At 39.5% G+C, this 15,017-nt stretch overlaps 1 protein-coding gene and 1 long non-coding RNA gene across 3 annotated transcripts in view; one reads left to right on the forward strand and one right to left on the reverse strand.

Annotated features, from left to right (window-relative positions):
* Positions 1-13,909, reverse strand: part of ZEB2 (zinc finger E-box binding homeobox 2) — a 145,644-nt gene extending 131,735 nt beyond the window's left edge. Inside the window, exons 1-2 of one of the 2 annotated variants that reach the window (XM_003763841.4) lie at positions 13,438-13,909; positions 10,787-10,932 (exon numbers count right to left, since the gene is read on the reverse strand). In XM_003763841.4, the coding sequence (XP_003763889.1) occupies positions 10,787-10,859 (73 nt within the window). In that variant the 5' untranslated portion in view covers positions 10,860-10,932; positions 13,438-13,909. Of the gene's footprint in view, positions 1-10,786; positions 10,933-11,037; positions 11,312-13,437 lie in introns of those variants that run through there. The other variant, XM_023499201.2, reaches the window with a different exon arrangement.
* Positions 12,793-13,876, forward strand: LOC116422415. The gene is made up of 2 exons (XR_004233037.1): positions 12,793-12,920; positions 13,340-13,876. It is a non-coding gene; the product is annotated as an uncharacterized LOC116422415 (long non-coding RNA).
* Positions 13,910-15,017: the final 1,108 nt, after the last annotated feature.

A 15,017-nucleotide genomic window follows, 5' to 3' on the forward strand; every position in this document is an offset into this window, starting at 1 on the left:
TTTAAAGTTCAGAATTTAGTTATCAAGTAATAAATATGGGGTTTTAAAAACAAATTGTAATAACTTGTATAAAGCAAGAAAAAGGGACAGAGAATTTGTAAGTGGGTAATTTACAGTAGGACATGGCATTTAATTCCAGGGATTATATTTAGATAAAAGAAGAGTCATCTGGACTCTTAATTACACAGCAGTGTGAAAAATGAAAGGTAACTTGAGTGTGGAAGCTAAACATTTTCCTTTTATGCTCTAATCTCAAATAACTACTTCAAATCTCATCACCACAACTCAAACTCAGACCAGTAATATAAATAAATTTGTGATAATGATGAATTATTATGACAATTACAATCCTCAGTTGTACAAAGGAAAGAGATTTAAATGAATTCTGTCTAGGAACATTTACTTCATCTATACCTCTTAGGTAGCCACCCTTATTTCTTATTCTTTTGGACACTATTTTAGAAGTCTCTGAGTTTTGCAATAATGCAGCATGCAATACCCACTATCGATGACTATGATTCTGATTAGTGATTATCTTTTTATACTCTCTTGGTTTTCCCCCAATCTTATTTGATGAGATGCTCATCATCATCTTTCTCTTCTTTTCTGTTCTTCTATTTTCCTATCGGGAGCCTAAGAGAAATGCAGGGCTCTGCACTATTGCTGAGAGAGTACAAAGTTTAACTTCAGTGTTGGCAATCACAGAATAATTCATAGATAGATTTCTAGCAAAGGATATGATTTACTCAATTTTGCTCTTTGATTTATATTTGTGTGCTACTGCTACTGCTAAGGTTTTGCCAAGCTCAATTAGATCATGAATGAGATCAGTTTAATTCAGGCCCCAAACTGTGACCTGACCATGGTCTGAGAGTGTCCAAAAATGAATTTTAAGCCTTCCTTTGATTTGCAAAGGAATACTGCATGCTTGGTCGTTCATACAAATAACATAAAACTTAATTATTGGATGATTTGGCAGAAGGCATTCTCGCCAAACAACAGTCAATGCCAGCTACTGTAATGCTGGCGGTACTCTGGGACTTTTGAGTGCAGAACCCCTTTCTATAAGGGTGTTTGTTCATTATATTTTAGAGCAAGATACTTTTTAATGGAATTCAATGGGTTAGGGAGGCAGGGTGCAATAGGAAGGGTACACCATATTTATAACTCCAGTTAAAAAATGCTGTATCACCTAGAAGGGAAGTGGATCTGCGCTGTCAAATCACCAGGAGGCTGTGACAAAGGGAGCTTGCAGCTTGACACACGGTGTAACAACATAGCAAACACCTTTAATTCTGTCATGTCTCATACCCTTTACTTTCTCACACATTTGTGGCTGCTCTCACAGTGACACCTACACTTTTTTTTCTAACTAAATAAGGCAATCTTATTTAAACCAAAATGCAACACCTGTAAAGTTATTCTTATGCCCAGCAAAAATAACATTAACTCCTTCCTCTTATAATTCTAGATTAATGCAATGTAAATCCTCAGTTTGGTAACGGACAGTTCTGACACCATGCAAGTGGAAGTTCATATGACCTCCCAAGCTTTGAAAGATATGCTGTACTTCCCCCTTTTAATAAGATGTGAATATAGAGATAGTGTGACTGTCAAAAAAAAAAAAAATGGACTCATACAGGTTATCAAGTTTATAGCACATCTTCTTTATAGGTCACAAGCCTTGTATCAATCCCTTAGTGTCCTTTACAGCTATGAGAAATCTTGAATCCTAGATTCCTCCTAGCTGCCTTAATTTTTTCTCCAAATTCTCCCAATATTTAACAAACTAGAAATAAAAATAACTTTTCTAAAGTATACATTGGATTTTTTTAATGCCTCCTACTTGAAGTTATGTGCTGCCACTCAAATGAAAAAAATATATCATTTGATAAGATATAATTTGGAGGCCTATTGATATACCTAAGTCCAACTCAACTAAACCACATTTTAAAAGTAAAAGTATTGCTTAAACAGTTTTCATGTCAACAAGATAATAGACTTGTTTCAGCAATAAATTTCTAGAAGTAGAATCTAGAGACTCTTCAGGAACCTGAATCTTATCTGCTGAGTGAAAGTGTAAGGTACTCTAAGAGTTAAACAGTTTTCCAGCATTACAGGGTAGGTTAATATCACAGCTGCCTGGTAAAGAATTATCCCAGCACCTTACTTAACAAAAGCCTCCTTTTGCAAACAGACTCCTACTTTCCCCCAAGTGTCCAAAGGTGTTTACTGAAGTAAATCTGCCTAAATCCTTCATTGCTTGGGTCATGGGGGTGGGGGTGGATGTTTGGTGTGTGTGTGTGTGTGTGTGTGTGTGTGTGTGTAGAAGGTATAGAGATAATCTCTTTTTGTAAGTTCTATAAATCTTCTGGGAAAAAATCAGGAATCTGTGTCACATGCTTCTGTTCAACTAGTAACATCTCGTTTAGTTTTGCTTATAAGTGAAATCTGCCACAACAGCTATTGGAAAATATCTGTCCCTGTTTGAGATTGTTCATACTGCTATTTTAGTAGATTGCTCTCCCAAAGTTGTTTTTAGTGTGTTTAATCTAATTGCGGATGAAAAACTGTTGGTATCTTAAAAGTGGTTTTAGAAAACTGACAGTTTGGTAGAAAGATAGTGCAGCTGAAAACTTGTCACGTAAGATTTCTGCTCTTACTATGGTTTCATTCCAATACCATTAACTGCATGTTACTTTTACATGTTGCAAGTGGAGGCAAATAACACAGTAAAATCTGACAGGTCTGCCTGGAAGGGTTTAAACAGCTCCCAGTAAGCAGGGACTCTTTATGAATAAACTTTCTCTTACAGGATAAAGTGAATAGCACCAAAACCCCCCAAATTTTAAACTACCCAGTTTGAGATACCAAAAGGCTGTCATCTCACAAATGTTAAAAATCCTTAAAAAATTGGGGAAAAAAAAGTATAATGAAGGTGTGAAAATTGTGGCACTTCTCAGCCCTCAAGCTTTTTAAAATAGAACAACTCCCCCCCCCAAAAAAAAGGTCTTTTTTGGTGGTTTTCCCCTCTTCCTTTTTGATTTATCTGAGGATTCCTTCGCTACTCCCCCCCCCCACTTGAAAATATGAATTGTCACGAAAAGTTTAATAATAATAACAACAATAATAAGAGGAAAACCTTTTCCAGTTTTCCCTAGGAATTAGCACTGATTCGGCTGGATATATTTGTCCCTTTCCCCCAGCCCCCAATATAGACACCCACCACCAGAACTAAATCCAAGAAGCACTTCTGGCTGCCACCTTTATCTAGAGACAAGGTTTCCCTCCTCTCTCCTCCCTCAAAGTCTTCTTGCTCTTCCTTTCCCCTCCCACACACCCCACTCCCCTCACCTTCCAGGTCACTGTGGGTAAACAATAATAGTAATTAAAACAAAATAATGGGCAGCAGTCAAGAGCTGAAAGTCCACACACCTGACCCTAAGTAGAACAGACTTCTCAGAGTAAAATTTGATCCCTCCCTGACACTTTTTACCTCAAGTGTTAGCGCGAGTGGCCATGAATAGTACAGGCATGCCATCTTGTAACACTATATGCCTGTCAGAAGAGCCAAGGCTTGGTAGAGCATAAGCTATATAAGGCTTGTAACTAGGGGAAGCCCAACAAACAGCGACAAACACCTAAGTTATTTTACTCTGCCTCCACCCTCTGCTCCCCCCCCCCTTTTTTTTTTTTTTCTCTCTCTCTCTCCCTCTTTCTCTCTCTCTCTCCCTCTTTTTTTTTCTTTTCATCTTGGCTTTCTGTGGCAGAATGCAAATGTAGCCTGCCGGCGGTGAAAGGGCTGAATTGTGATTAAGAAGAAGAAGAGCTCCTTTCTTTGTTCTCCCCTCAGGGGATGTTTACTGGGAGAGACACAGCGGATCAGATATGAAAGGCATTCAGGTCAGCATTGATGTGAGCGAAAGTGAAATCATACCTAAGGCATTCAAAAGACCGCCGTGTCAGGGGTTCAGCTAACGGTGCATCTACTGTGTATGTCTACCCTGGGAGGCAAAAATCTTTTCACAGACCGGAGATTTCCCCCCCTTAATTTACTACAAAATTATAAAAGTTTTTCCTCCCTGTTTATTTCCCATCAGAAGCTGCAAGAGTTAGTGTGTTCTTTCCTCATGGACCACAGAGAACAATTAAAGAGACCAATTTGTATTAAATCTAGCAGCTAGATTAGCCATAAATTTTAACCATGATCTGAAATATGCCAGATTTTTTTTTTACAGGTGTGTCCATTTCTATCCCATATATGCATAATTAAAGGAATGAACTATGGGCTACCCTAGCATTGTTGAAGATAAAATTTCCTTTGTAAAAGGATAGATACATATATATGGGCACAATTGCCTTTCACCTCTCTCAAGGGATACATAATGTATGCATAAAGTATTAAAAAAAATACAGCACACCTCAAAAAGCAATGTTTTATTTACTTTGTAACTCCTATTTCCACTCTGTTGACCACTAACAAAATAACATGACTGTCACCCAAGATAAAAATATTTTAAAACAGTGATTTAAGTTACATGCTTCCAGAAAGTTGTGATTAGCATCATTTTCATTAAAATGTTTGTTGAAGAAATACTTGGATCTTACTTTTAAAAAGTTTACACTTTCTATAATCTAAATATTCTTTCAATAGATTTTCCAAGAGGCAAGCTGATAGTACTGGCATAAACAGAATCATGTAAATATATACATATATGTGATTTATAAATTTGAGCAATATAAAAATAAATAGGACATGCCTAGATTCTTAATGATTTAAAACCCCCCAAAATCACATTTTGTGTTAAAGTACTTTTTTTTTGTTTGTTTTTTTTTTGTTTTTTTTAAAGAGAGACTTCGAGGAGCAAGGGAATATCTTGATGGAGTTTAATCCTTGCTGATTTTATTTTTTAAAATTCTCACATCTTTGTTAATAAGCAGATTTTTATACATTTTAACATCTACTTTAATGGTAACATTTAATTCTTTATATTTTCAACTAGTGTTTCTGCATCACAGATTTCTATCTTTTTTCTCTTTACTCGAAAAAGACCACTAAAGAGCAATCAAAAAGGTGTCTGACTTGGCCATTCAGACAATTGCACCCTTGTGGGAATGCTGGAATGAATGGTACAGTGGACACCCCAGCACTATTGACGTTATAAACATGTAAATGAAACACATTAGGGCAGACAATCAATTGTCTGTGAGCACTGCAAACCTGCACTCCCTTTCTATGTGACAGGCACAAAATAGTGTCTACCTTGGGAAGCCATGGTGTTGGGAGAAAAAAGGACAAAGAGTTCTCTTTCACACAGAGGAAAATGCACCTTAAAAGCATTGGAATAATGCAGATGCCAAAAACTGTTGTGAGGAAAAGAATTTCCTATTTCTTGGGTTGAATGCGGCATTGCTATAGAACAACCAACACACTCTTTTTCTACCTTCAGGAGAGACATATTTTAAAAATAGGAAATATTTTCAATATAGCATTAGTCTCCTTTTAAATCTCTTGATACTTTTTAAACTTTTAGCAGTTTCCTATGTATAAGTATTTTTTTAGCAAGGAACTTTAACCTTGTTTTATTTTTTTTTTTAAAGAAAGACTTTGTAATTTCAATTCATTTTTCTTAAGTGACAAGGGAAAATTTAAAGTTTAAAATTCACAGCTCTAACCTTACTCTCAAGAGATAGATCATCAGGATCAAATTGTCACCAGGCTAGTGGCTATGCAGCACACTGCTGCAAAAGGGTATGCCATCCAAATTCAGTTTCCCCAAATTGGTGAAAGATTAAGAAATGAGTCTGGATGCAAAGTCCCAATCTTATAAGTACCACATCAAAACTTCCAGAAGAATTTACATACAGTAAAAAGATGAAGACGAATATCTTTGGAGCACACTAAGAATTGGTATTTTAATATCAAGTATGTCTCATTGCTTTAGGAGTCAGTAAAGCATTTTCCTTATAAGCTAATCAACTTTAAAAGTAATCTACTTGCAAGGGATTTTCACACTGGCAAAGATAACCAGGGATGGGTAAAGTCTCAACTGACGGCTATATGTCTGGACCACCTGAAATTTTTTAAAAAGAAAAAAAAAAAGAAAAAAAAAAACTTTCCTGCCTTGTTCTGTATTTTTTTCAACTACATCCAAACTTCACCTTAACATGCAGGAAAACCTTTCATCTCATCTTTTTCCTTTTCATTTAAGCGTCTTTGAAAGAAGGCAAGATTTTCTTCCACCACCACCCCTTTCTTATATCTCCCCACTCCCACCTCAACACACTGTTACTATTTGGTACTCCGTTTTGGTAGATCAGAATGGGTAGGTGGGGGTGAGTCTTAACAAACAATATTATGCCCGTTTGCTTTCTATTCCCTTTTGGAGCAAACGCACTGAACTTTATCCTTTTCTTTACCATTGAAAATAAGATGCTAAAGAAATCAAAGACAGCTTTTTACTGAAACTTTGGAGAAAAATCAGACTTAACTTTTTCTTCCATCCTTTCTTTCTTTGCTCTTTTTTCCTTACCTCTTTCCTTCCCTCCCTCTCTCCCTCCTTCTTTTCTTCCTTTCTTCTTTCCCTCTTTCTTCTTTCCTCCCTTCCTCCTTCTTCCCTTCATCCTTCCTTCTCTCCCTCCCTCCCTTCCTTTTTTCTTTTTTTGAAAAACAATTTTTGGTTTCCAAGTAACAATTTTATTCCCTATTAAAAAAAAAATAGCTGTCTACTTTTGTGTCTTTCTTAAAGAACGTATGTAAATCTTTTGGTGGGGGGCTTGAGGAGGGAGGAGAGGAATACTTGTCCTTCTCCTTAGTTTCAGGCTCTACGTGAAGCAATAATAGGAAGCAAGAGCATCTCCAATGAATCCGCTGCAGTAAACGGGGGCAAAGGCATCAGCAAACTTTGCAAGTTGCTACTGCTGCTTTGGTGGCAGGCAAGACCTGGGCACCTCCGTTCCAGTGAAATCTTCCTATAAGAATGTTGTATGAAGATAGTGCGGTGCAATCAGAGGAATTAAAAGTGGGGGTGGGGTGGGGAAGGTTGGATTTTTTTCCCCCCTCCCGATTCAGTGAAAGTGTTACAAAGTGAGTCAGGCGACTGGGGATCATCTGACTGAACTTTGCTGAAACCGACACACATTCCTGTCTGCCGGCTCCTCGCATTTCGACTCCTTTCCTCTTACCCCTACTCCCACTTTTCTCTTCCACATCTTATTTTCTGGGAATAGATTTCATCTTTTTAGGTGGAGGGGAAAAAAAAAACTGGATATTTCCTGCTTTGGATTAACTTTACTCTGATATTCTTTCCCAACAATTCCCTGCTAAATTCTGATTCACCTAGTTCTTCTGGAGAATACTGAAGCTTAGATTGTAGATTCCTTTTCCTCTCACTTGGTAGACTTATTTTCTTGCAACTCTCTTAGTTTGCTTTTTAACAATTTTATTTAGCATTGTCATCCAATCCGTGTTCCCACCAAGCATCCTTTCAAATGAACAAACAAGAGCACACATTTATCTCCTAGTTGATTTATTCTATTTATACATTGTTGACTTCATTAACCCACACAGACACACAGACACAAACACATACACACTATACTACCCTAGGTTACTCTTTGACCATTTTTTTCAGCTTCTATTTCTATTCTTGTTGTTATTATTATTATTCCTTTCCAGGAATTTCTATATGATTTTGATAAGCATCATCATATTTAGTGTTATCTGCAAAGACACAAGCTCAGAAGTGACATCCTTTCCATGAATCCAGGAGAGAAGAAAAATCCACTCAGTTCAGATAAATCCTGGCAATTCCCAAAGGGAAAGGCATTGGATACGTGCTTGACTAGAGAGAAAATGAAAAACTCTTCTACCTGCTTCTCAAAACCAGGACATTGCTCAGGCAGGAAGAAACAAATTATTAAACACAAAGAAAAGCACTGGAAGAACAAACTATATCTTTCCAATTAATTAATTGAAGAAAGACACTAAGTAAAGGATGAGTTGGAAAACTATATAGCCAATGTACAGACTTTAGATTAAGTTTTCAAGGTCTTGAGAATATACTTGAAATTTGCAATTAAACTTTCTTCCCCAGAGTGTTTTGTATTTCCAAAGTTATTGAATATACAAGACATTTTTTTTTGAGTGGCAATAGAAATATCATTCAGGTTCATATTTGCCCCCTAAGATTGCTTATTATAGCTACTGCTACACATTATACTCATTATCTGTTCCACCTGCAGAGTCCCTCCCTCTCCCCTTTCCATTAAATTGTTTTTAGAAAACATGAACCAGGTAATACACTTTTCACAGACCTATGTTATACCTTTACATTAACTGAAAGGCTAAACTAGTTTTCTATATCTAAACCAAGAAAAGGGGTTGGGAGGAGGAAGGGAAAAGAAACAAACACTCAAAATAGTCTTTACTGCAAAAGAGCACTCCTGGAAACCTCGCTTTAAATCTCATCCTCTTTTCTCTAAAAAAATAATTGTTTTACATAAGAAAAAAAAAAGACTCCTTGACACAAAGCTTTTGTTATCCAGTTGATCAGCAACGTGCTTTAGATACTTGTAAGGGTGAAAAAAAAAAGCCCCACAACAGACATTGATTTTAGAAAATCAATAACCAACATTTAATAAAAAGAACAGAAGAAACACAAGAGAGGAGAGGGGAACATTACGTGTAATTTTAGTGTCTACTAAATTACCCAGAGATGAGGAAAGGGGAAGTCTCCAGTGTGAAGACCACCTTAAATAATGACAGACACAAGAGTAAGGAAAAATGGGGGGGAACCCCACAAGACTTAAAAGAGGTAGTCGGAACAGATCCTGGGAAATCTCTTCTGAATATATTATTTTACTTGTGTTTGGTTTTGTTTTGATTTTTTTTTTGGGGGGGGGGATAATATTAAAGCCAAGCAAATAGATCAAAGACAGCACAAAGGGAAAAGCCAGTGTAACATAACGAACAGTTTCTGACTAAAATTCCTCTATCACTCCCCCATATGGCTCGACACCTCCGCCACAACAAGAAAAAGACACACACGCACGCACAAAACCTAGAGAGAGAAAGACAGGATCATTTGTCTCCAATCAAAAATTCTCTTCTCTTTGTGTTATTCTCCCTCCACACCCCACATCCCACACCCCAGTCTCTACTTAAATTCTGTAGCTCAGCTTTAAGTAAAGGGATTGAGGTTCATACAATTGTCTTCATTTCTCCTGATCTCTAGAGGAAAGTTGTTGAAAGTGGGGCCGGAAGTCCATTCAGGGCTTTGGGAGGGGGTGGGGTGGGGGGGGCTTTCGACTACGGAAGCAGTGGAGAAACTAGGGAGGGACAGAACCCCACACCAAAAGAGAAGCAGCCAAATTGTGAGCTCAGTCCAGAACACCACGTCCCATTGAGCTCAGTCTCTCTGTAGACTGCAGAGACCAGGGGAGAGGGCAATCATGGGCGACTAGACAAATTGTTTTATCTATATTATTATGATTACATTGGAGAAGTTTCATTTCATATTTTTGAAAAAGTAAGTATTCTCCTCCACCATTCTCCTGTCATAGTCTCACCCCTTCTTCCTCACGCATCTCCCTTCCCCCAATCTCCCTCAACCCTTAATGCCAATCACTTTTCCTTTTCATTCCCACGATTTGTTTCGGGCAATGGCCAGTCTTTAAGAAAAAAAAAAATGGACCTATTGAAATGTCACCCTCTTTCCTTCCTTCTCTCTCTCTCTCTCTCTCTCTCTCTCTCTCTCTCTCTCTCTCTCTCTCTCTCTCTCTCTCACACACACACACACACACACACACACACCATCCCTCCACTTATTTTCTCTCCTCCCCCTCTAACCACTGGCGTGTTTTTATTCCCCTCTCCCCCATACTCTGCAAATCTCTTTCCCTATTATAAGGCTTTAGAGCTAGGGTGATCTTGACATGAAAACTGGCCGGAAAGTGCCTTTGGTCTCTAAGAGTCTTACATATCCTGCCGTTGTAAAAGCAATCACATTAAAAAGGAGAGAGACGTACATACACACACAGAAACACGCAGAGTGATAGAGTTAGCAGGGTCCTGGGCAGAGCTTTGAAGAGGGACAGGGACATTGGCAAAAAAAACCCAGGACCGTTAGTTGCGTGAGGCGTGAGAGAGAAAAGAGAGAGAGAGAGAGAGAGAGAGAGAGAGAGAGAGAGAGAGAGAGAGAGAGAGAGAGAGACTCTTGTAAAGGGACTCAGTCAGTCAAGAAACTTTCTGTATTCCTAAGGCTCAGCTAACGGGGCTCTAGCTCTCAGATTCTCTCTCTCTCTCTCTCTCTCTCTCTCTCTCTCTCTCTCTCTCTCTCTCTCTTCTTTTCTTTTTTCTTTCTTTCAAAATCCTCAGCAAATCTGAAGAAAGTCCTAAGATTTGGTACTCTGCTCACTGGATCGGAGACTCCAAAGAGGTCGAGAGGGGTGGGGGTGGGGAGCGGTGAGAGAAGAGGAAGAAGAGGATGTGAGGGTGGGGTGGGGGTGGGGGGTGGGAGAAGCAAAGAGGAGATGTAGTCCAGGAGAAGGGTCTAGGAACCCCCGGTTTCTTTGACACTCACTTTCCCCGGGACTTCCTTGAACTCTCTCTCCCCCTCCAGAAATATACAACAGGCGGATCTCTCCTCGGCCACATAGAAAAGCGATCGCCAGCAAACCCCGGGGCGGCTGCTGCTGCTGCTGCTGCTGCTGCTTATTTTTCCTCCTTCTCCCTCTCCCTCTCTAGTGGAGTCGAAAGGAAAAGTTTGATTCAGGGTTTTCTTACCGTTTTTCCTTCTTGGATTGGCTTGTTTTCGCCTCTTACACCTGGGGCCATCCGCCATGATCTGCTGCTTCATTGATAAGAGTGGATCAGATGGCAGGCAGTTCGCATGGACTCGGCTCCCTGATTCAGCAGCACGCAGACTCTATCTAACAACCAAACACAGCAACAATGTGGGCATTGGTATATCCCATTTAAATGCAGGGCGCCAAAGGGAGCCCAAATATTCACCCGAAAAGAACCCATCCACGCACCCAAAAGGACTCGCCGGGGTTGAAAACAAAACTAAACTTCTTCCCCTGGCCGAGTAGCTTTGTGTTTGTTAATGTTTTGTGTATTGCACCAGCAAAGGAGATCAGAGACAAGAATTACATCTTCAAAATGAGTCATAACTCATGACCGTATGAGGGAATGCACAGGGTTTTACAGTAGGCTGTTTGACTCAATGCTAGGCGGACCATTTCCTCCGAAAAGTACTTTAGACCAACATTGTAACTTGTTTTCAGGAGATTTTTTTTCAAAGGAAAACGCACACACACACGCAGCACACTTGGGCAAATTGATAACAATAATTACGTTAAGCCTGGTCTCCCCCCACCTCCCGCCCGCCACCCCTACACTCCATCACCCTCTTGGAGTTAAACAAGACGCTGTCCCCAGGTGGGATTCCCCTCCCTTCTCTCCTAACATAAGAGTAATTATAAGCCTTTTGCCCGGTACGATCCCCCCTCCCCAATGTAACTATATTTATTCAATTTCCCCTCCCCATATTCCCTCTCTTCACTATTTCATATTGGTCCAGTTAAACAGCTACAGTATAATTTTTCAAGAAAGGAAACAGAAATCAAAACTACTACTGTAATACTTTCAAGCTTTCTAAATGGTCATATCCTTTCTGGCTTGTAAACTTTTGTGCCTAAAATATATAAAGATATCTATATATCGAGAGAGAGACTGCATTTTTAAGCAGAATCTGTCAGAACTTGGAGAGAGGGAACTCTTGATCTGGAGGATACTAGGGATCCCGAAAAGAAGTCCATCTTGGAGAAGATGCTTTGACTTGAGGATTAGTTTAAACAGGGGGCTATAAAAGATGTAACAGATGCAAACTGTAAAACACGGGCAATTAACCATTTCTCTGCCGGACAAAATCTGTCCTAGCCCAAGCACCTATTGTCTACTTCTATACTAGAAGCTTTGCAGAAAACCTGGAAAGCAAGTATCAATTTCCACACATTTGCCCAGAAGGGTGGAGGTATAAAGGGGGTAGTGGTGGTGGTGATAATGGTGAGGGGGGTGTGAAGTACACAGAATACATCTAAACTTCAACACAGACTTTCAGTAAGACTTTTGCAATCAAGCTTTTTGCCTCCCCCCACCCCATTTCTGAGCTCTTATTCTTTAATTGTGAAAAAGGAAATGAATTACAGAAACTCTCAGGTTAAATATTGGCGATCCTAAAGCTGGCCTGCCTGTCTTCCTTCCTGACAAGTCCATTGCATAGGAATACATGTTTAACAAGCTAAACAGTTTTGTAGGAGTGTGTATGAGGGAGAAATGAAGATTAAATTTTATCATTGCCAATTAGTTATAACTCTGAAGTTAGTAATCTCTACAGCATTCTTATAGAGGGAACACATAAAATCCAAAAGTAGATGTGTGTGTGTGCGCGTGTGCATGTGTGTAAACAAATTCATAGAAGCTGGAGCTTTGCTCTGATATGGGATTCTTAATGTCAGCCTACTGATAGTGGGGTCATTTAAACACAATTCTATTTTTTCTGTGACTAGTTAGCATTTAAATTTGCTCCTAATTTAAAATCCTAAAGTCCTGACAGCACTTTTCTTTGCAGCTGGAGTGACACCCCCCCCCCCCATCTCCCTTTGGTAAAGGACTCTAAGTTCCAGTCATTACTTTCACTTCTTTATTTATGATCACAGAAGCTAGGGTGTTACTTCACACACATCCACACAAAGAATGAAATAAAGAAATGAAACTCCCTAGGCAGACAAAACAGCAAACTTTTTGCTTAGAAAACATCCCTTTTCTATGGGAGAGGATGGGAAACTACATCTGGGAGAGAGGCTTTTCCTGAATTTGCTGTCTGAATTGACCACTGCTTTGCAATTATTAACAGGTACATGCAAAGTTTAAGATTCTTAGTGTAATTGATTTGGTTTAGAAGCTACAATATGACAGCAGATGTCCACCTACTTACTTTGTATGTAGCTGGATCACTTTCGATAAAACTTTTGCAAAGATGGAAGCAAAATGCACCTTAGTTACCTGGATGAGCAGGTACTGGGGAAAATTTGGAAGAGAAAAAGAAAAGAAAAGAAAAGGAAGAGAAGAAAGAGTGAGGGGACGAGAGAGAGAAAGAGAGAGAGAGAGAGAGAGAGAGAGAGAGAGAGAGAGAGAGAGAGAGAGAAGAGGAGAGGAGGGGAAAGGAGAGGGGAGAGGAGAAGAGGAAAGGAAAGATAACTCTAGGGAAAGCTTTCCTTAAAAGAACTAAGCCCACCTGAAATTCTTGCCCTCAGACTTCATGTCTCACTTCAGAATTAACTACCATCCAAAAGGACTACGACAGAAAGAGGGGAAAAAATACAATGCAAAAAGAAAAAAAAAAAATAAGGTCAAGAAAAAGAAGAACCTACCTGCGAAGTCTTGTTTGTAGTTTTGGCCAGAAATGGTGAGAAGAAAAAGCATGAAGAAGCCGCGAAGTGTGGGGGAGAAAAGGTGGAAGAGAAGCAGCTCCTGGAGAAAATTGTAAAAAGCCTTGCAAAGAGTTGTCGGAAGGACCGTTATTCCTGCTGGGCAGGTTAGGACTGATCTCTTTCTGCCACTCCAGGAAACACAAACCTGGGGACGGACTGACGTGTTACGCCTCTTCTAATGACATTTTTTTCTTTTTCTTTTCTGTAGAGAAGAGAGGCGAGACCCTGAAACACGCGCCACCTATCTTTGTGGGGAGGGATAATTGAAGAGCACTAAACGTGAGCATCATGTGAAAACGTGATCGCCAAGTTTCTCTCTGGGAAAGGATCTGGGATAGATTATACCTTGAAGTCTCCGCAAACGCTTTAGTGGAAGAAATGAAATTCCACCTCCCTCCCTTCCTCCCTCCCTCTCTTTCCCCCTCCCTTTTTCCCTCCCTCCCTCCCTTTCCCTCCCCCTCCTCCCCCTCTTCCCCCCTCCCTAACCATCAAGTCTTTGGCATCATTATCCTCTTCACTAAATCCTACTGGATACAAGGCGGAAAACGGTGAACACCATTCACAGAACTGGAGCACTCAAAGGAACCGAAAGTTAAAGGCAAAGATCCTGTGTCTTCAATCAAGATCTCTTCTTCTTACAAAGATATCTCTAATGGCCAGATTTCAGATGCACATTAACTTGTATGGATTTCTCAGCACGGCTCCCAGCACTAAAGTCTTTGCCCTTTTCTCTAAGATTTTCTTTTCTTTTCAGATGCCAAAACCATGTAATAAAATTATATGAAGAAACTAAATGCTGCGTGTGAACTGCATTCTAGGGCATGTAGATCGGGATTCCTGGTTTTTGTCCTAACATGTGCGGGGTTCCACTGGACAAAAAAAGTGTGCTGGACGAAATTTTTTAGAATTGGATCACTAAGAGAGAGGATGGGGTTGGATGATCTCTGGACTTTTCTCCAGCCCATCTATATGTATACTATGTATATGTGTGCACACGCGTAGACGCACACACATCACCACAAAGAGTGTGTGTGTGTGTGTGTGTGTGTGTGTATGTGTGTGTGTGGTGAGGGAGGAGGAAGCAGGGGGAAGGAAGGAGAAAGAGGAACTTGCTAGGGAAAGAAGAGAATGATATTAAATTGCTTGAAGTCTAAGTTTTTCAAGGTTTTTTTTTTTTTTTTTTGATATTGCAATTAAAATAAAAATTTTTAAAAAGGACTCCACCTTTGCACTGAAGGGATTGGTTATGTAAATATGTAAGGGATTTCCTGGAGAATACAGCTTTCTACTGTATGGTTAATTAAATCATCACTCAAAAGCTTCCAATGTGACGCTTCTGTCGTAATCCAATCAGGTTACGTAGGTCCTAAACAAGAAAGATATTTTCCACATCTGGAAGTCAGCAATTTAGCAAGTACTGCACATTATTAACCAATTCAGAGCCCACTTCCCAGGGGGATTTTTTGAAGTTTAAGTGTTCTTAACCAATGCTCTGCTGTTTTGTTAATCAAAAAGCTGGT

The sequence above is a fragment of the Sarcophilus harrisii genome, chromosome 3 (genome assembly GCF_902635505.1).
Source record: "Sarcophilus harrisii chromosome 3, mSarHar1.11, whole genome shotgun sequence".
Taxonomy (NCBI): Eukaryota; Metazoa; Chordata; class Mammalia; order Dasyuromorphia; family Dasyuridae; genus Sarcophilus; species Sarcophilus harrisii.